Source organism: Schistocerca gregaria, chromosome 11 (genome assembly GCF_023897955.1).
Source record: "Schistocerca gregaria isolate iqSchGreg1 chromosome 11, iqSchGreg1.2, whole genome shotgun sequence".
In the NCBI taxonomy this organism is placed as follows: domain Eukaryota; kingdom Metazoa; phylum Arthropoda; class Insecta; order Orthoptera; family Acrididae; genus Schistocerca; species Schistocerca gregaria.
This window is the reverse complement of record NC_064930.1, coordinates 23,948,753-23,971,831: the sequence shown is the minus strand read 5'-3', so window position 1 is coordinate 23,971,831 and position 23,079 is coordinate 23,948,753. Positions and strand designations below refer to the sequence as shown.

The window sequence follows — 23,079 nt, the reverse complement described above, 5'->3', positions numbered from 1 at the left end:
CAGTATTTGTATGACTTTGCCAATTCCAAGACTAACTCATTGATATTATAGTCATAAGATACTACATTTTTCCATTTTCTGAAGCACATAATCTAACATTTCTGGACATTTAGAGCAAGTTGCCAGTCTCTGTAGCACATTGAAATCCTATCAAGATCTGGCTGATTATTTATGCAACTACTTTCAAGTAGTATGTCATTACAGATGGTTGCACCATCTGCAACAAGCCTGATTTTACTATTAATATTGTCTGTGAGGTTACTGATATGCAATATGAACAATAAGGGTCCCAGCACCCTTCCCTGGGGCACACCTGAAGTTACTTCTACATCTGACAATGACTCTCCCTATCAAACACTCCTCTATCCAGTTAGAAATTTGACTTGATATCCCATATGATCGTACTTTTGACAGAACATGTAGGTGTAGTACTGAGTCGAATATTTTTCGGAAATCAAGAAATGCTGCATCTACTAGATTGCCCCTTGATCCAAAGCTTTCAGTATGTCATGTGACAAATGTGTGAGCTATGTTTCACATCCATATCCATGCTGGTTGGCATCAGGGGCGATTCTAGAATTCAGTCAAGGGGAGGGGGAGGGGGTTGGTGTGAGGTGGGGGGAATGCAATATCGCTTAACACAAGGAGAGTTGGGGTCCTCCACCGACAAACTGGTGAAATTTAGTGTTGCTTAAAGCAGTTCCTGATAACTGTTTTGGACTTCAGGGTAAAAAAAAAGAAGTTTTTATAAATTAGGTAAACCATAAAAAAGGTCAACTTACAACAAATAAGTTTTCATTAATTTTCTGGATTGAGAAGATGAAATGAATATAAAAAATTGCCCCCTGCTGTGGCATTGAGGTCATACTGTTCAAGATGCTCATTATGTTTTAAGATTCTACAACACACTGATGTCACTTCTATTACTCTTCTTGCGGATGGTGTGACCTGTGCCTTTTTGCAAGAACTGCATGGTTTTTTGTTCGAAGGGTCTATGACAGTTTCTCATTAGATCAGCTAACTCAGTATAGACTCTGGCAGTGATTCCATTGGGGCCTGGAGCTTTGATCAATTTTAATGATTTCAGCTGTTTCTCAACACCACTGACACTAATATTTATTTCATTCATGTTCTCCGTAGTGCAAGAATTAAATTGGGGCAATTCTCCTGGGATTTCCTTTGTAAAAAAAAACGTGTGAAAACAGATCATACAATGTAGGCTTTCACAGCTGGTATTGTCTCCACTTAAAACTTTTGGTCTGCTGGGCCATGATCAATGTATAAAACACTCCCCTGACATTTCGTCTCCGACAACGGGAGATATTTTCCGAGGTAAAGCGGCGAACTGCTATCAGGATATCTCCTGTAGTCAAAGACAAAATGTCAGGGGAGAGTTTTATACATCGACCTCGGCCTATCGGCCCAGAAGCTTTAAGTGAAGGTGTGAAAGCAGAGTTAAGCATTTCAGCTTTTGCTTTGCTACCCTCAATTTCAGTTCCTGTCTCATCCGCTAGGGCTTGTGTATTAAATTTGGTGCTTCTAACAGCCTTTACATATGACAAGTATTTCTTTGGGTTCTGTGAACTACTACTTGACAACATTGTGTTACGGTAGTCACTGGTGGCCTCATGCATAGCTCTGTTGACAGGCAATCGCATTTCATTCAGCATCTCCCTGCCGTAGCTCTACGCTTTGTTTTACACATATCATGTGTTAACCCCTGTTTCTTTACACTGACTGTATACAACAATGTCTGTGTCATACTTTTCATATTTTTTGTTACTGCTGACCTTATAATTGTTTTGGAACTAGTTCTGATTAACTTTACGCACGAAATTCTATGTTAAACCTAACAGTGGCGCTCCACTAAATGGCAATGTCTGTATTATAATTTTCGGCTTCATTGTGTTCTTAGGTAACAGTATATGTTAAGTTCGAAATTTTACCACTCCATTATTTTTGGCACTTAAGTTTTTGTATTCATATATTGTATTATTTAAGATAACCTTGTGTCATGTACATACGATCGTTATTTTCTTTGCAACTGGTAACATAACGCGAAACTCCTAATCAACGCTGGTAACGATTCCGTAGACGGGCAGAATACGTCGCAAATAAACTTCTGGATACGCTTTCAATATTAGCTAATTTTTGACCTCGAAAGTTTTCTCTAGTTCCTGAATCGCCTTGTGTAATAGCGGGTTCTTTTCTCAGACTTAAAAATCACCAGGCGGGCTTTATGAATATTTTGTGCGTTGCGCCGAGGCCCTTGAAAAGAATACACTGTTTTCATTAAGTTTGGAAGACTGTCAACACCTTACTCGTATAAATCAGGAATTATCTGTATCACACTCCTCCATGATGACCATCTCTTCGATGGATATTAACTATTTTAGGATTACATGATTATTATCGTTAACTCATAGCAACACATCGGTTCTTACACAACCATTCGTTTTAAAGAAAGCGTCCACTGTATTTGTTCCGGTTCCAATTTGTTGCCTTTGCAACATTTGTTTTCCATTTCGAAATCTGTTGTAAATGCAGGACAGAAACGGCTAGGGTATTAAAACATTATTATAATATTTGCACAGGAATGTTTGCGTAGCCGGTTGATGCAACGCATTGGAACGACAGAACCACTGCTATTCTCTAACCTATCACTGATTTGCTCGTCGACTTCCCTAGGCAAGTCCCAATTCCTCGCTTGTCAAATATCAAACATCTACGTACGTGCGCGGAAGTACTACCAGTTTCCCACCTCCCGCGTAGTGAACAACGCACTATCAACGAATGTCTAGTGAACACGTAATGTGAAAAATAAAAAGAATGACTTCCATTATTCGTTGTGCTTCTTTATTAAATGTATGATATAGGGAAAGTAATTCGACAGAAGAAAATCCAAGTATTTTTACGAAATTTTTCCTCATTTTTAATTTTGTATTTTACAATAGCTACCTTCTTCTTCGTGAGTACTTTGGTCGTATTTGAGTTGGTTAATGTGTGTTTGAAAAATGTCTGAAGAATTGAATGACAACGTTAAACATTATGCCAAACTGAAGGTATATTAACGGCTATTTTTAAATTACGCACGAAATATTTTGGTAGTTATGGAATGCCTGATTTGTCGACGTCTTTTTATAGTTGCTTAATTCACCACATCTCCTGCATTATAAGGACTTCGAAACGCATTCGGCGTCCTTAAAATAAAAATGCATTGAGTAAACCTTGGGTATTTTATTACATAACTGTATTATTAATTGTGGACGTCCCATTCTTGTGGAAGTTTGGTGCACTTATATTCATGGTTTAGCGCATGAACATTGCGTAGGTATGAAGTATATTTACAATCAGAAATTCGCGATACTTGCCAGTAAGTTTGGACCACTAATTTAAAACTGTATGGTGATTATTCTTTACTTTGTAAGCTAAGTATCAACACCTTCATAAATTCTTTCATGTGTCTGATTATAATGAAATCATTAGCGTAACTTTCAGGTGTGTATGTTTTAGTAGTTGCTAATGTTCGTTAAGTCCGAAAGAAAGCAGCATGAGTTTCGTCGTGTTTAGAATACGAGCTGCTTTATGAGGCATGAGTGTAAGGTACGTTCAGTTTTGCATTGGTTAACAGAATGTTCCTTGATTTAGTGCCAGTGTCGATAAATTGATAGAATAGCTTATCTTCGAAATATGTATTCATCTAGTAATTAGAAACGTGCTGATTTTTTTTTAGTCCTCGTAATGTTTTTTGTTAGATAACTCCATGCTAGTTAGCAATAATAGATCAGCTAATTCATATTACAAGTAAATTTCATACTATCCAGACTGTAGAAAGACTTTGTTTACATTAACTATTTGAAATGAATGCGAAATATCATGAGTATTTTTAGTACCAGTCTTGAAATGATTGTTACACCACTCACGGTATTCGTGAATATAAATTAAAGTGTGTAGAAAATGTAAACAAAGGTAACAATCAAATAAACTGAAAGTATCAAACACAGCACCTTTACATAGTTGCCACACGCCTTCCTACTGCATTCCAAACAAGCTAGCTGGCCACATTTGATTCACTTATACTCTGTATTTCTCTTCTGGGCCACAGGAGACTTCATATGCGTCTTCGTCTTTTCTGTTCTATTACTTGGTATGCATTCACTTGATTCCTAAATGCCTCCTTGAATGTTTGTGGATCATTAGCTTGATGTCTGTGGTAGATTTTGAATGTGCAGGTACTTCTTTAGATGTGGCTTTATCAGTTCCATGGCTAGACTTTTGGTGACTTTGAAACAGTCATCATGTGGTTTCCTGTGCAACATAAATACAGAGTAAATTTGTTGATGCAACAGATAGTTTACCAGTATATAGAAGGCTACCATCAGCCAGTGTTGTATCCATCTTTTGGCGAATAATTGAAAGATTTTGTGTTGAACAAATCTGCACCAGATTTTGTTGAATTTTTGTAACATATAATTGCTGGCTTATTTTTTATATCATTTTCAGTTGAATGATTTATTGAAGATATAAGAATTACTGTCTTATTTGTCTTAGGAGAAAATGAAACTGCTGTTGTGTTATCAGAGATGCCCTATACTGCTGATATAATTTTATCAGTCTAAAACGCTGGGGGAATTTCACACTTGTTCTTTCTGACTGTTACCATATAGGTTAGTCCCCTCTTTCATAGCTTACCAATGAGTTTTCAGGCCATGCGCATCACTCCCTTATATAGACATCTGAAGATGTAAGTGCTGCCAGAATTTGCTAGGCACATCATTTTTATGCCATATTTGGTCTTGCTAGGCATATAAATGCAGAAAGGAGAATTTCACCTAAATGGGACTAACATTTCATTCACTGTAACATTGGCTTTTAAACAATGTGTGCACTGGGGATTGACAATGAATTTATAAAAAACATTTTATACTGCAGCTGTGTAATCTGACTGTTCTTGCCCCTCTAGTAGTCATAGTGTCAGATCTCAGGCTGCTTAGAAGTATTTCAAAGAAATTCACTGGCATTGTCACCACAAATATCCTGTGACCGGTGAGGGTCTTCTTCAAAATGAGATAACATATCTTCATCAAATGATGTTAATACTGATATCATCATTGGAAGGCCTATGAAAACTTTGATTTCAGTGATGTCAGTATCTCTAATCAGATGGAGTAGTTGCTGCTTTCATCTGCACTAACAGGTTCACAACATTCCCACTTGACATTATTTTTGCCATAGTAGTATTATGTTTGCTGTAAGGAATTATGTTGCACAAATCGCAAAATTATTTTCTTCACTAGTATCACACTCTGAGTGTGGTAATCAGCTGCCTCAGGATCAGTATCAGAATAATCAAAAATATCATTGTCATTCACATTTTCCGCTTCAGCTATATAATGACACTACTCTTGCACACAGGCTTCAAAATTTGAAGCAGCTGCAGCCAGCTTATATCTCTTATAAAACCACTACAAATTCTAACTGAAAAATAACAAGTAATGGAATTGAACACAAAATATGTAGTAATTAAAACATACATACATGATTAAAAACATTAAATAATAATTCCATAGTTAAAAACATTAAAAACATATGGAAAATATTTTCCTAATTATTACAAGCAATGTGATACGTGCAGTACTCCAGACATCCAATTTTGTGCTCATCTCTAAACAATGTGGGCCTCACTTTATCGCTAGACTTTCAAAGTCAGACGATTATTGAATATTGCTTTACATGCAACAGTTTTAAAGACAAAGAGACTAAAAAAAGTGAGACCGCAGCTTTATGCAATGCTGCCATACTCGATGTTTAAAATGAATAATGGTTCTGAGAGATCAATCAATATTTTGAGCTAAGGGTTATGCCAATAAGTTTGTTCCAGTGATCTGGGTTAACATTTTGCTAAAACCATCACACTAGAAACAGTTATAAGCTATCGTCGTTCGAACAGTAAAGATTGATTATTTGCTTTTAACCTCTTGCAAGTTTGACATGTCAGCTACAGTATTTGTGCTAAGTAAGATAGATATGCTTACCTGGTGCAATAGGCGTAAATATTAAAGATCTAGTTTGTATGGTAACTGTAGAAAGCTGTAACAATCATAGTTATGAGAGTAATACACAAAGTATGAATCAGTTTTTGATGTCGGAGAAACTGTTACACCGTATAATGTTAATCAAAGATGTATTTGCAATTTAGCTGCCGGTCTCAAGTTGGGGTCGACCGAAGCGTCCGATCCCACCTGCCGGCTTTGACGTGTGACGTAAGACTGTTGTGGTGTGTGACATCGTGATGGCGCGGAGTTCGGTTTGTGAGTGTGGCGTGTTTGTAGGTGTCCTCGTGTTGCTGTTTGTGGTGCCTTCTGGTGGTGTTTTTAGGGTTTTCGTGATGTGTGGTGTATCGGGTTCAGTTGGGCGTTACTGCTTGTTCTGAGTGGTTCTTGTTCTGGCTGTGTGTGGAGAGGAATTGTTTTCAGTGAGTTAATGATTTAGTGTTTTTGGTGAAAGTTATTGTAGTGCTGTTCACTGTAGGTCGTGTGTTAGAGTAAATTAATTTGCTGCTGCTGTTGATAGGTATGGCTATGAAGGATAAAATTAACAGTGTGCTCTTGCATGCTGTGATGGGGGGCAAGTCCATTGAAGTTGATTAAATTTCTGCAGCTGTTTGGCTTGTTGGCAGAGGCTACGAGGTGTGGGCACGATGAGAAATTGGCAAAAGTTCCGGCGTCTCAGACCAGGGATGATTATATGTGGCGGTGCCGTAGGGATAACCTGTGGCACTCCATACATCGCGGTTCCCAGTTAGAGAAGTCTATGTTGGGCATGCATGAGATTGTGTTGTTGACATATTACTTTTGTTATAAATTGTCTCACAGTTTTTGCGCGCATGAGACTGGTGTGAATGAGAGAAGTGTGCTTGACTGGTTTTCGTTTTCTCGTGAAGTATGTTCTGAGTTTATTAAGTACAGGGGTAAGTTGGGTGGGCCTGGGGTTGTGGTGGAGGTGGATGATTCACAGTTTGGGAAAAGGAAGTATGAGAGGGGTAAGTCTGTAGTTGATCTCTGGATGTGTGTGGGGGGGGGGGGGGCTGTTGTACTGCGGGGTGGGATTTTGGAATGTGTTTTTAGGGTTGTGGAGGGGCAGTCTGAGAGGGAATTAGTGGAGTTAATTTAGGAGTTTATAGAACCGGGTTCTACTGTAGTTTATGATCCTTTTTCTTCTTATTGGGGGTTGGGTGAGAGGGGGTACAGTCATTTAGTAGTGAACCATAGTTTAGAGTTTAAAAATTATGAGATGGGGGGGCTTGTACGAATACCATAGAGGGGATGTGGGAGGCCGTTAAGTCAGTTCTTGGGAAGGAGAAGAGGCGCTCTTGTAACCTTTAGTCTCATTTAGATGAGTATTGTTAGTGAAATAGCGCCCCTGAGGTCTATTGTTATGTTTTCTTTTTTCTTTGTTTCTTCTCTCTCTCTCTCTCTCTCTCTCTCTCTCTCTCTCTCTCTCTCTCTCTCTCTCTCTCTCTCTCTCTCTCTCTCAAATAAATAGGGCTATCAGTAAGATGTACAGGCCAAAGGTGGTTAGTTAGAGTGATTGGTGTGGGTGGGTGGCTGCAGCTTGGGGGGTGGGGGTGTTAGTTGTTGGTAGTGTATGTGGGGGGAGGGGGGGAGTGTGTTGGTTTGTAACTTAGTTGTGGAAGATCAATTTTGTTGCAGTTTTTGTTAAGTTGTAGTGTGTCATTGAAACACACTTTTTTCCAATTTGTGGTTGTACCTGAGGGTTTTTTGGTATTGGGAGCCGTTGTTGATCTATGTGGGTGAAGGGAACTGTTAGATTCCAATGTGTGGTTGTGGCTGTGGCTGCAGATGTTCCGGTATCGGGAGTTGCTGTTGAGGTATATAGGTCAAGGGAAGTGTTAGATTCCAATTTGTGGTTGTAGCTTTAGGTGTTCTGGGATTGGGAGCTGCTGATGAGCTATATAGGTCAAGAGAAGTGTCCGATTCCAGAGGATATTGTGTTTAATGGAATTTTGGGAGTTTTGTGTTGTCAGTTTTTTTCCTTAGTTTTGTGTGGTTTGGTATGGTGGTGTGTGTCTAAATTTGTTTATATTTACTTTGTCCCCACCAAAAAACCCTCAATTTCCCACACTTGTCCCATTAGTTTGATTAGGTTTCTTGTGGAAGATGTGTGTGTGGTTTTTTGATGTATTTTCATGTTTGTTGTCATGTTTACATAATGACGTCATAGGCGCCATATTGGAGTTGTAGTGGATGGTTGTTTCCTCCATATTTGTGACGTCACGGGTCAAAGCAGATGGGTGTAATCGGACTTTTTCGTATTTCCCTTAAGGTGTTACAAAGCCACTATCCAGTAATGGAGTTGAAATGTTTGGCTGCAGATGGACAAATGTTCGCATTGCAGGAAGATCAAGGAGAATAAAGTATTGTAAAAGGTGCATGGAGAGAATAAAGTAGAATTGATATTTCATTGTCAGAGGTTGCGTGTATTTCAGGCTTTTAAAGTTGGAGAGCAACTTGTGTTAATCGGTTTGATCTAGAAAACAGTCAAACTTGCAAAACTTAGTTGTTTTTATTTAATTGATGATCAGTTTCAGGCATCGGAACCCTTTTTCAAATTGTCCTGTAAGGCAGAAAGTTAAAATTACTATTTATCCATAAACCATTACAAAAGTAAGTGCAAATAACAGGATATAGAACACATTGTACCAGGATATACGTACCAAACAGAAAAAAGGTGTATTCCTTGATAGCATGCAATTCCTGTTAATATTGTACATTCTTGTACCTATGCTGCCACAAGGAAACCTTGGGTACGGGGCACCCTATCAGGATGCAGGGAATTTCTGTATTGTATCATGTTCGTAAAACAGAATACATATCACTAAATTTCTTTTTTTTACTTTTGTTTCTTATTTTATTACACTTCATAGGTAAAACAAAAATTAATGTACAAGTTTATCTCTTCCACTGTACCAAAGGCTAAGGCATGTAATGACACATGAAAACATGATGTATCAATTTTTCCAACAGTGCTATAGTGATGTTAGATACATAATATATATTAAAGGTTGAAGGCATGGAGCAATAGACATCCTGGGGAGAGGTGAGTGATGGAGACACTCCTGGGAAGAATAAGGAGGGTGGACTTCCTAGGAAGGGGGAGGGTTTTTTTTTTGGGAGGGGGAGAAGGCTAGAAGTAGAATGTGTAGTAGTCTTTATTACAATTTACAATAATCCCGTATTTCGAAAACAGCGGATTGTTTCAAATCATTGAATAGTAGAAAACGTTAGCACCACATATGGTGTATACAAACGAAAGCCTCACGTTTTGGTGACACGTGCTATCAACCACTGTGGCACCATGAATACTATGGAAAAAAGGCAACTTAGTTTGGCGGTGAAAATCACTACCATTTTTCAAATTACATCCTCCCTGTAAATCACTTAATCGTTACAAACCTAAAAGAATATAAAAGTATAAAAACTTTTTCTTAAATAGAGACATTAATGTTATGTTTTACACTGTACCAAATGCTATGGTCGATGCTGATACATGACAACATAATCCATCTGTTAAACCGACTAGTAGGGATAATGGATACATAAAATATATTAAAAGGCAAAAGCCATTCCGGATGACAGGGACTGGCACCACACCTGGAGAAAGGCGGCAGGAGTGGTGGTGGTTAGCGTAGGAGGGGGTGAAGGAAATGTGGGAAGGGAAGAGGCCAAAAGGGAGGGCAGCAGGAAGAAATTGCAGAATCCTTTATTGTGGTCCTTAAAGTAACGTGAAAAGGAACCAGATACTATGGCACTAAAATTGTAGACAAAAGTACAAAAAGCAAAGTTATTACGTCACTTTTGCGAACTGCCTAAACTGTTCGGCAATAAGACACACTAAACTGAAACTTGTTAGCAAATGGAGAAAATTTTTTTTAGCACGATTCAGTTTGTTGTTTACAAATGCTTCAGGAGCAGACTAAGAAATGTTCAGAGTATTACATAGGGTGTATCATTCACAAAACTTATTCACGATATTGTTACATAGCCATAAGTTTATAAAATATGCACAAAAAAACTCTTTCACTAAACTACACTAGATTAAAACATTTTTTGTAACATCATAATATCCAGCAAACTATAGTTTGTGCTGGAATCAAAGATCGTGTTAACCACTTAGTGCTTCAGCCACAAAGCATCATCTGGTGGAAAAGCTCGTTATCAGCCAAAGGAGATTATACTGAACAGGTTATTCACATTCCTGTTAATGGAGTGTTGGGGGGGGGGGGGCGAGGGGAGGTGTAAAAGAAGTCAGGATTGGGGATAATTGAAACAGCTAAGATGCAAAGATTTGCAAGAAACCTGTCCCCAGAACTTCCACCATTTTATTTCTTGGAGTTGTTCCAGTCTTTGCCATTTTGCTTTAACACTTTTCATATATTTCATGTATCCATCATCCCTATTGTTTCTGTGTACTATTATGGGCCCCAGCATTTGGAACTGTGCAAGACTTAACATTGAAGTAGCTATTTAAGAAATTTTTTATACTTTCACATTCTTTTAGGTTTGGTTATGATTAAATGTTTTATGAGGAAAATGTGAAGGTGGCGGTATTTTCAACACCACGCTAAGTCCATATTATTCATGGTGCATAGTGGTTGATGGTATCTATCACTAAGGCCGGTATTACACTATCAAATTTCTTTGTCAAAGTTGATATGTCAAATATTTTTGCCAAAGAAGCTTGATGGTGTAATAGGGCACTTTGTCCGTCATCAAATAAACTTGATCAAATCTAGGACCTCGCTGTAGATTTGATCATAACTAAGTCGGTTGTCATCTGTTCAATGCAATGTGACGTGTTACCACGTGGAGTGCTAGCATCACTGCAGCATTGTCATATGTAGTGTTTTTATAAACATAGCCGGTAAATACAGTTGGTGTGTACCGACAACTACAAAATTGAGATGTATGAAGCTGATGAGGCGCTTCACAATGTGAGGCACCCTGAATACAAAAATAGATTAAGAAGATTGGATACCTAATCCAACCCAACCCAACCCTCTCCTGTAGCAAGGAATCAGAGTGTTACAGTGATCCTGTCTTCTGCAGATATAGCAGTTCTTAAGTGAGTATTGTGCTTTGTGATATGAGGATACACTTCACTGAGCAAATACTGAAATGTATGCTCATCCATTCTTAAGTAATATATGTATGACTTTACATCCTCCACTACAAGCTCATGTTTTCTTGAATGCTTTTATCGTCTCATCGTAAAACCCACTGCTTCACCCAAGTATGTTTCCTGCCTCCCCCCCCCCCCTCGCTTCTCTTGCACATGTGCACACAGTGCAATTATGGTACACACAACTGCTGCCGTTAATAACAGGTTGTTGTTGTCAGCCATCTGCTTTTGTTTGCATGTGATGCTGAGGTTTCTGACTGTTCAATTGTTTTAAAAGTCGTGTTGTTTTCAGGATGATAATTTATAAGAGCTTGCATCCGGTAATGACCTGTACTGTATTGTATCATTGTTTTATCCAGGCTAATTGTAAATTGTAATAAAGATATTCACAGCATTCTACATTGCTCCTCCCCCCAAAGAAACGCTTTCTCCCTCTCCTTCCTTAGGAGCGAACTGGTGCAGTGGTTCTTGAACTGGACTCACATTTGGGAAGATGACAGTTCAAACTCGTGTCCAGCCATCCTGATTTAAGTTGTCTGTGATTTCCCAGCCTTTAATATACTGGGTGTACATAAAGTCAGGCAACACTTTCAATTATTTATTGCACAAGAACCAAACACTGTACAGACATCATACATATGTCGTGTGTGTGTGTGTGTGTGTGTGTGTGTGTGTGTGTGTGTGTGTGTGTGTGTGTGTGTACTGCAACAGCATAGTTTGGTAATTTGCCGATAATGCTAGTAGCAAACATGGTGAGTTCAGGAGTGGAGTGAGCTTTCTGTGTGTTGAAGTTCGACAAAAACCTATTGTAACGAATTTGTTGTGCCTGTGGTAAATGGCCTTCCTTATTGGTGGCTTATTACTGTACTTGGTTCTAAACATCCATTGAACAGCTGCAGCACACTTGTTTTTGTCAAACTCCAATGGGCCTTAGCATTTGGTACAATGGAAAAGCTACTCTTGTATGTTAATTTCTGTTTATCTATGAAATGTCATTAAATAAAAATAATATGGAGAAATTTATAGGTATATGGTCTGTTAATTTTTTTCAGTGTCATGCTAAGTTTCTTTCTGCACAAATTATGGTTTAAAATGTATGGCGTTATGTGTTGTCATAGCAGATGATGTTTGTTTCTATATACAGTATGTGACACCCCTGTTGTTTACTGCTTATTTTAAACACAAAAGTTTTAAAGAGTTTTAATACATCTTACTGTGCCCAAATAGCCTTTTAAAATGTTGAAGTGTGGTGGTCGATTTGTACTGTTGCCGTAAAAAAATTTTCTTAGAAATCATAATACAGAAATTCCCTGCATCCTGATAGGGTGTCCCCTGCCTGAAAGTTTCCTTGTGGAGACGTAAGAAATAGACCATTGGCATGTTTATCCTGCCAGTGGTCACTGTGAAACTTGGCTTAGACACAGCATGTACAATATTACCCCATGGTCTGCTTGCTATCACGGGAATATACCATTTTTTTCTGTTTGGTACGTATATTCTTTTGCAATATGTTCTGTATCTTGTTACATGCACTTACTGTTGTAGTGGTTTTTGGATAAGTAGTAATTCTTACTTTCCGTGTTTCACGATGATTTGAGAAAGGGTTCTGATAACTGGGTCATCAGTTAAGTAAAAACAATTGAATTTCACAACTTGGGCCATTTCTACATCAAATTAGAGTTTTTTTTTATGACAAATAAAAATGGTTTACCTAGATTCATGCTTTCTTTACCACTATTTAACATATCAAGTACCCTGTTTTGTAGATCACTTATATATTTCACGTGTCATTGATCATATTTTATTGATATTATCTTTTCTGTGTGTACTTTAATAATATCCTTGAAATACTTTGCATGTGCCAGTGTAGACATCGGGTATAGCAGCTATAAAAAATGTGAAACAATTACAAATGTAGTTGTATCCAGTTGCTAATGAGTGGAGTGTAACTACTAGCCTTTGTATGGGTTATGTTACTTGTCGGTAGCCTGTGTTCTGCTTTTGAATTTAAACGAATGATGCGGGGGGGGGGGGGGGGGGCAGCAGACTGCAGTTTAAGCAGTAGTTATTTACATCCACACTCTGCACACGTACACTGTTAGTTTCATGGTAGAGGGTGCTTCTAATTGCAGCACATTTTCAGGTTCCTCCACATTCCTATTTCTGTGGAGCGCAGGAAAAGTGGCTCTTAAATGCCTCTTGTATGTGCTTTGAAAAGTCTAATCTAGCCTTCACAGTTCCTATCTTTGTGACATACAGGGGACTGTAGTATATACCTAACTTTTAATTTACATGTGGAAAAAGGCCCTATCAACTTTACGTCTGTTCCATGAGTCTCTTAACGTGTCTTCCTGTTGAGTGCCCTGTTTGTCCATTTGTTGTTGTTATGCATCCTAGCTGTGTGCTACCAGATGTTACCTCACGAGCTAACTCTGGGTCTTCCTTTTGTCCACTATATTGTTCTTCAGAATGCTATTCTAGGTAATCTGTTCTCCATCTTTCTTGCTATACAGTTGTCCAGTTCAACCTTCTCTTCATTAGCACTTGCAACAATGTTATGGTGTTTATACATTTATCATGTTCCTCAGTTTTTCTTATCCTCCATTCTGTTACATTCATCACATAGAGATCCAAAAATTTCCTTTAGTATTTTTTTCCAAATATTAAGTTTCTTCTGATTTTTCCTACTAAATATTATTGCTTCACATACGTGTAATGTCACTGGTATTATAGTCTAGTGATCAACCAGATTTTGAAGTCAGTACATTAAGTGCTCTTTTCTTTAAGATTTTGCTAAAACTAGAAAGTGTTTTGTTTGCTATTACTAAACAGACATCTACACTGAAGAGGCAAAGAAACTGGTACATCTGCCTAATATAGTGTAGGGCCCCCACGAGCACGCAGAAGTGTCGTGACACGATGTGGCATAGATATGACTAATGTCTGAAGTAGTGTTGGAGGGAACTGACACCACGAATCCTGCAGGGCTGTCCCTAAACTCGTAAGAGTGCGAGGGGGGAGAGATCTCTACTGGGCAGCATATCACAAGGCATACCACATATGCTCAATAATGTTCACATCTGGGGAGTTTGGTGGGCAGCAGAAGTGTTTAAACTCAGAACAGTGTTCCTGGAGCCACTCTGTAACAGTTTCCTGCTGGATTCCCCAAGTCCATTGGAATGCATAATGAACATGAATGGATGCAGGTGACCAGACAAGATGTCACACGTCAGAGCCGTATCTAGACGTATCACGGGTTCCATATCACTCCAACTGCACACACCCCTCACCATTACAGAGCCTACCAGCTCCAACAGTCCCGTGCTGAGATGTGGGGTCCACGGATTCATTGGGTTGTCTGCATACCCGTGCTCATCCATCTACTCGTTACAATTTGAAACGAGACTCGTCCAATGAGCCAATGTGTTTCCAGTTGTCAACAGTCCAGTGTCGGTGTTTACAGGCCCAGGTGAGGCCGGTCAGGTTCCTTTCACACCATGCAGATACAATAGCTCCATATTTAGCTATTATATACAACTGCTTGGTCATAGAAAGTTCCATACCTGAGGACTGGAAAGTTGCTCAAGTCACACCAATACCAAAAAGGGAAATAGGAGAAAGCTGCTGAATTACAGCCTCATATCGCTAATGTCGATTTGCTGTAGGGTTTCGGAACATATACTGTATTCGAATGTTATGAAGTACCTCGAAGAAAATCATTTATTGACACACAGTCAGCACAGATTCAGAAAATATCGTTCTTGTGGAACACAACTAGCTCTTTATACTCGTGAAGTAATGAATGCTATCGACAGTGGATGCCAAATTGACTCCAAATTTTTAGATTTTCAGAAGGCTTTTAACACTGTTCCTCACAAGCGTCTTCTAACCAAACTGTGTGTGTATGGAGTATCACCTCATTTGTGCAACTGGATTCGTGATTTCCTGTCAGAAAGGTCACAGTTTCTAGTGATATACGGAAAGTCATCGAGTAAAACAGAAGTAATATTCGGCATTCCCCAAGGAAGTGTTATAGGCCCTCTATTGTTCCTGATATATATTAATGACATAAGAGACAATCTGAGTAGCCCATTTAGATTATTTGCAGATGATGCTGTCATTTAGCATCTTATAAAGTCATCAGATGACCAAAATGGATTGCAAAATGATTTAGATAATACAAACTCAGATGCGATACATGCCCAAAATTCTACATTGGACGTAAAGGCAGAAGTTTTGAAATTAGGTGCGAAGAACACATTGATGCTTTAAGATTTGTTAACTTGAACAAATCTGCATTTGCAGCCCATATTGCTGAAGAAAACCATTCAGTGGGAAACATCGAGAACAACTTAAAAATTTTCCATCTAGTAGAAAAAGGAGCCAATATGAATATATTAGAAGAAATAGAAATACACACACAAAAACAGCACCCCAGACTTTATCCTTAATGAACAAAGAGAATTAGCTAACACCCCTTTCCTGAAAATTTCCAAAAATTATTTTCCAACCTCCAAAGCAAGTAATATTAGTATGCCTATCTGCAGATCAAGCAACAAATTTCTAGGTCACTGTAAGCCTCATGATGCTACATGTAGTTAAATAATGTAATATTTTACCTATACAGTACAGAAACTTTAGAATTAATGTTATAGCAGCTGCTCAAAAAATCAATGTCTCTGTACTAGTGTAAAAGGCATTTCAGTTATGTAAATAAATATATGATTCTTTCCAAACACTGGACATCTTCAAATGTTACGATATATCATAGCATCTTTGATACTCATATGTTTGTAAGCTCTTTGTATACATCAAAACATGTGGTGTGTGGCAGAAAGCTTCTCAGTGACAAATCTAAAGTGTTCAGTGAGAAAAATTTAAGTTTGCAACAATAAGAATGCAGCGGGAATGTATTCACATCTGTTGGACGAATGTTATGAAAACAAACACTCCAAACCGACATTTTACGTAAGTCGCATGCAATGAAAATCTGTAACGCAACCATCTGTGTGTGGCGTGCTTATAATTATGTATTATTTATATTTTAGGACAATTAATCTGTAAAAACACATCACGTATCATAAGGAAAGTGTGTAAACCATCCGAAGACGAATCACAACAATTCGAAATGGGTAACAGTACCCTTTGAATAAAGGAACTGAAAGTAAATTTGTGGCTGGTTGCTGTCCCAACACCATCAACATTTAGATAAGATATCTGTGTAGTACGAAAAGTGGCACTTGACCGTGAATAAAGAAAAGTGTGAAGTTATTCACACGAGTACTAAAAGAAATCCACTAAATTTCGATTTTGCGATAAGTCACACAAATCTGAAGGCTATAAATTCGACTAAATACTTAGGGGTTACTATTCAAATAACCTGAGTTGGAACGATCACAAAGATAATGTTGTGGGTAGAGCAAACCAAAGACTGTGACTCATTTGCAGAACACTTAGAAGGTGCAACAGATGTACAAAAGAGACTGCTTACACTACATTTGTCCGCCCTATTCTGGAGTACTGCTGTGCGGTGTGGGATCTGTATCAGTTGGGGACTGACTGATGATATTGAAAAAGTTCAAAGAAGGGCAGCCTGTTTTGTGTTATTGCGAAATAGGGGAGATAGTGCCACAGACACGGTAAGTGAATTGGAGTGACATTCATTAAAATAAGGTGTTTTTTGTTGGGACGGGATCTCCTCGTGAAATTTCAATCACCAGTTTTCTCCTCTGATTGCGAAAACATTCTGTTGGACCCACCTAAATAGGGCGAAATGATCGTCATGAGAAAATAAGAGAAGTCAGGGCTCACACAGAAAAAGGTAAGTGCTTATCTTTTTCGCCCGCTGTTTGAGCGTGGAATGGTAGAGAGACGGCTTGAGGGTGGTTCATTGGACCCTCTGTCAGGCACTTAATTGTGAATAGCAGAGTAATCACATAAGTGTAGATGTGAAGCTTTGTGTTGTGCAGTCATCAAGGTACATGAGTGGGCCTTGGCTCCGAAAGCCCATGCCGATGATGTTTCATTGGATGGTTTGCATGCTGACACTTGTTGATGGCCCAGCATTGAAATGTGCAGCAGTTTGTGGAAGGTTTGCACTTCGGCCACATTGAACAATTCTCTTCAGTCGTCATTGGTCATGTTCTTGCAGGATCTTTTTCCTGCTGCAGCAATGACAGAGATTTGTTGATGTAATGGATTCCTGATATTCACAGTACTCTCATGAAGTCGTCGTATGGGGAAATCCTCACTTCATTGCTACCTCAGAGCTGCAGTGTACCGCTGTTCATGCCGTGACTATAGCAACAGTTCAAACTCTCTTGATAACCTGTTATTGTAGCAGCAGTAACCGAGTTAACAACTGCTCCAGACACTTGTCGTCTTACATAGACATTGCCGACTGCAGTGCATTATTCTTCCTGTCCACATATTTCTGTATTTGAATACACATGAATATACCAGTTTCTTTGGTGCTTCAGTAAAATGTAAATGTCTTATGACTAGGGTCTCCTGTCGGGTAGACCGTTTGCCGGGTGCAAGTCTTTGGATTCGGCGACTTGCGTGTCGATGGGGATGAAATGATGATGATTAGAACAACACAACACTCAGTCCCTGAGTGGAGGAAAACTCCGACTCAGCTGGGAATCGAACCCTGGCCCCTTAGGATTGACTTCCTGACATGCTGACCACTCAGCTACTGGGAGCGGACTTTGGTGCTTCAGTGTATTTCTATAACTAAGTACTTGAAATGGACAACCATCTCGAAGGTGAATCGATCTGCAGGCAAACGTACATCGCCCACTTATAAGCAGATATTTTTTCTGTTGTTCATTAACACACAGACCTGTTTTGGAACTACTTATTAATATTACATTATCTGCATAGGCAAGTCTAGATTCCTCAGAAAATATTGGTTCTTGACACTTTGTAAGTGGGCTTTTGTGGGATAGTTGACATCTGTTAATTGAGGTTTCCAGCATCTCTATGGTGCTCTCCCATACGTGAGTCAAACCTGTGAATGTTTGTGCTTTCCTTCGCTGTATTCCTTCAGTATCCCCTGTGAGTCCTGCTTGGTATGGGTCCCACACACATGAGTAGTGTGGCTAAACTTAACTATTAGTTCGGGTCAAAGGAAATTAAGCAATGCTAAGTTGGGGCTGTAGTAGTCTCTTGTGTACAACCTGGTGTGCCAAGGGCTGATGTGTAGTGTAGCCTGAGGTCTGCGTTATGTTAGACTGTGACACTTCACTTGTTTACTCGTACCAATCACATTTCAGTTGATGGTTTCAGAAACTTTTTTGGGTATTTTCAGAATGTCTCGATTTAAGAGATTGTGGTTAGGCAGGAAACTTAAAGAGTATAACTTAAATTTTACAAAGCAGTACTTTATGTGACGGAATTTTACACAACTATATTTCATTAAGGCTCTGCTTATTTTTGTGCACTCATCATGATGATGTTTATTGAACACTATTTTCTGAGTGGATCTGGCATCTTTTCTAATCAGTCAACTTCATTTGTCACTAAATGCTAACCCGTGTTTGTTTTAAAATATAATTTTCAGTGCACTGTACACCAGCTTTTATTTAGATTTGTACATTTACTTCTTAGCAACATTTCAATACCTCCGTATAATTCTAATATGTGCCAAGCTCTTTGAATTGGTTTCGGATGTATTGTTAAATTTCACCAAATAGTATTGTAAGTATCTGAGCAGTCATCTTCATAAACCGACTGCATTTTCCCACTAGTGTTCCAATGAGTTGTAGTCAGCTATAATATGGCAGTCAAATGAAGACAGATGTAAAATGATATCTGAGCAGTCATCTTCATAAACCGACTGCATTTTCCCACTACTGTTCCAATGAGTTGTAGTCAGCTATAATATGGCAGTCAAATGAAGACAGATGTAAAATAAGTGGGAAGGTGTGTATTCCAAAAGTAATTGCCATAGCTTTTAATATGTTTATCCCACTGTGAGACAAGACGGTCAAGGCCTTAACGGAATAATATTTCTGGTTGCCTAAGAAACCATGACTGTATGCAGTTTTGCTCCTCTTCATCCACAGCAGGTCAATGGCCACATTTTTTTTTTTTTTTTTTGCTCTGAAAATATGGAAATTGCATAGAGAGGGACCTGGACTGCATGAAAGATGTGTAAGGGCTTTGCAGCGAAACTTTTGCACCGTATGCCAAACATGTGAGCCTGCTGCAGAAGTTTTGCCTATACATCCTCCATATAGTCTTGATCTCTCCACACAGGATTTCCAAATTTTTGGAGCCCTGAAGAAAGAAATTCATGGCTGTCAGTTTGCTTAGGATGAAGAGGTGCACATCTGGGTACAGCCATGGTTCCATAGGCAACCTCAAACATGTTTCCATGAAGACATTGCCCGTTTAGTCTCAAAGTGGAGCAAATGTATTAACAAATATGCTGATTATGTTTGAAAAAATAAATAGTTTACTTATTTTTTTTCCCATCTGCCTAATTTTCATGTGACTGCCCCTTTATGCAGCTGAGCCTGAGAGGTCATTCCATTTCATATCCCTACGAATTTTGACACAGGGTTATTTGTATGAATGAACTGATGGCATTTGGAATTCATTGATATTCTAGTTGCAGGATTTGTATTTTAACATCTTGTAAAGCATATAATTTTACACTTCTGCCAGTCCTTGCATCACTTTGAAATCAATTAAGATCTGCTTCTTCAAGGGGCATTCAGTAAGTAATGCAAAACATCTTTTTTCCTCGCCCAATTTCAGTTGAAAAAAATGCAGAATTCGTTAGGGGACACTGTATAGTATTTCTGCTTCAGCCCATGTAGTTTCATGAAGTTCTGGCATACATCCCCTTCCAGTAATGTGTTGTGAGACTGTCCCATTGAATGGAGCTTATGTTGAAAAATTAGTTTTTGTAGTTGAAAGAGTGGGTAAAAGTACGGAGTATTGGAATCCCGAATAAAACTGACCTGCTTTCAGGGGAAAAAAGTGTGGCATTACTTATTGAATGCCCCTCGTATATTTGTAGATATGTTTTTTAGAGACTAGTTCACTATAGATTTGTGAATCATCTGCAAAAGTCAAGTTATCAATTTTGATTGCAGGACATGAATAGTTACTTCCACATCTGTCAGTGGTTGTCTATATGAGGTGACATGCTGTGTCCTTTCTACCAAAAAATCCTTAATCCTGTTGCAAGTGTTGTTTGAGCCCCGAAAGACTGTATTCTCATTAATAAGCACGATGAGTCCAATGCTTTCTCAAAGTCAAGAATTGCTACATCCTTCAGATTTCTTTGTCGAGTGGCTTTCAGGGTGTATTGAGGTTCACACGATCAATGTTTTTAGAATCTGTGCCAGTCGGTGTGGAGGAGGCCTTTCTGTTCGAGAGACCTCACTGTGCTCCGCAGAATATGTTCTAAGAGTCTGTAACAAATAAATGTCAAGCATGTTGGATGATAGTTTTGTGGATCACTTCTGCTACCTTTCCTGTAGATGGGTGTCACCATTGCATTCTTCCAACTACTGGCTGAGGGATCTGTATTGTACTGTCGTTAAAATAACCCTTGCTGTGTACAGATCATACCATTTGTTATACTTTACGGGGTTTATCTGACCGTAGGCTTTCTCGGCATATTCCAATGATACAATTTCCTCGTGTGACTGGGTAAGTGATGGCATCATCTTCACCTGAAAATAGTGTGTATGAATCTCATTGAATAGTTACAACAAGATGGCTTCACCACTTGGCTTATCACCTGAGAAGATTTTATCGTTGCTAGGTTTGTCAATTATTTGTCTGTGTACTGCACTGTTTGACATGCTTGTCAAACGTGAAGTGTATTTGAGAGACATTTTGATCGATGGCAGATTTGATGAGGTGGTGGATGTTTGTGGTGATGATTTGCTGTGCATATTTAGTGATACATTACAGTTTATCTCACTGTTTCGTGAGTTTCTACAGCTATGGAAACTATGATCACAGATAAAAAGAAAATACCACAGGCAGTTCTCACAGTGGTAGGGGTGTTGTCTTTCCCAGCCATATAGTACACAGTAAAATCTTAAGAAAATGAATAGTTTAAGCATAACATAGAAGTGAGTGTGTGTTAAAAAACAATTAAAGAAACACTCTGGTTGTTCCACAGACAATGCATTAGGTTGGTGCCCAAGTGTGTAGCGTTTCTGTTTTTCGTGTTGGTATTCTGGTTGCTATGAGTTAATGTATCAATTGTCATTTTTTATTTGTAATTTACTGTTGCTGTTTGAATTTACATATTGTCAGTTTGTTATTTAGAGATAATGAGTGAGCAGAGCTGTGGACACGAAAATGGAGTGCCAAGTGGAGAAATCAGAACATTTCCGACATATTCTTCTGTTTGAGTTCAGTAGAGGGGTAACAGCAGCGGAGGCCGTGTATGGGGATAATGCCACTGGACAAAACACAGCAAGAAAATGGTTTTCTCATTTAAAGGAGGATTCTTTTGACATTAATGACTCATCACATTGTACATCTATGTCTACACTGTGCAAACCACCATGAAATGCACGACAGAGGATATGTCCCATTGTACCAGTTTAGGGTTACTTCCTCCGCCACACACCGTCAGGTGGCTTGCGGAGTATGGATGTAGATGTAGATATTTAATTCATATATAGAGCGCGGGTGCCTCTGTTCATGCACTGATTATTGTAATCTTATCATCGCAATCCCTATGTGAGAAATACGTGGGGTATTGTAGTATATTTCTAGAGTCGTCATTTACAGCTGGGTGTTGAAGTTTTGTTACTAGATTTCTGTGGGATGCTTTACATCTACCTACAATAGTCTTCCAGTTCACTTCCTTCAGTATTTCTTTGAAGATCTCCCACGAATCAAACAAACCCGTGACCATTTGTACTACCCACTTCTGTGTATGTTCAATATCCCCTGTTTGTCCTATTCGGTATGGGCCCCAAACACACGAACAATATTCTACGATGGCTTGCACGAGTGATTTGTAAGTAATCTCCACTGTAGGCTGATTGCACTTCCCTCGTGTTCTACCAATGAATCAAGGTCTACCACATGCTTTATCTATGACTGAGTCTACACGATCATTCCATTTCATATCCTTACTAAGTGTTACACACAGTATTTGTATGACTTGGCCGATTCCAGCAGTGGCTCGTTGATATTATAGTCGTATGATACTGATTTTTTCCAATTTCTAAATTGCATAGTTTTATGTTTCTGAACATTTAAAGCAAGTTGCCAATCTTTACAGTATTTTGAAATCAAATTAAGGTCTGACTGAATATTTATGCAGCTTCTGCAGACAGTACTTCATTGTAGATATCTGGGGTTACTATTAATATTGTCTGCAAGGTCACCAATACACAATACGAACAGCAAGGGTCCCAACACACATCTCCAAGGTACACCTAAAGTTACTTCTACATCTGACGATGGCTCTCCATCTGAGATAACATGCTGCGTCCTCCCTACCACAAAGTCCTCAATTCAGTAACAAATTTCATTTGATACCCCGTATGCTCATACTTTTGACAATAAGCATAAATGTGATACTGAGTCAAATGCTTTTTGACAATACTGCACCTGACTGACTGCCACGGTGCAAAGCTTTCAGTGGGTCGTGAGAAAAGTGCAAATGGGGTTTCACATGATCGATGTTTTCAGAATCCATGCTGGTTGGCATTGAGGTGGTCATTCTATTCAAGATACCTCATTCTGTTTGAGCGTAGAATATGTTCCAAGATTCTACAACAAATAGATGTTAAGAATATTGGATGGTAGTTTTGTGGATCAGCCTTCCTGTAGACGGGTGTGACCTGTGTTTTTTTTCCAAGAACTGGGCACAGTTTTTTGTTTGAG

The 23,079-nt window shown here is 38.8% G+C and overlaps 1 protein-coding gene across 3 annotated transcripts in view; it reads left to right on the top strand.

Annotated features, from left to right (window-relative positions):
- The first annotated feature begins 2,753 nt into the window (after positions 1–2,753).
- LOC126295308 (uncharacterized) overlaps positions 2,754–23,079 on the top strand; it is a 79,644-nt gene continuing 59,318 nt past the window's right edge. The window contains exon 1 of one of the 3 annotated variants that reach the window (XM_049987754.1): positions 2,754–2,905. In XM_049987754.1, coding sequence (XP_049843711.1) covers positions 2,864–2,905 — 42 coding nt within the window. In that variant the 5' untranslated portion in view covers positions 2,754–2,863. Of the gene's footprint in view, positions 3,063–23,079 lie in introns of all 3 variants that reach the window. The other 2 variants (XM_049987752.1, XM_049987753.1) reach the window with 2 other exon arrangements.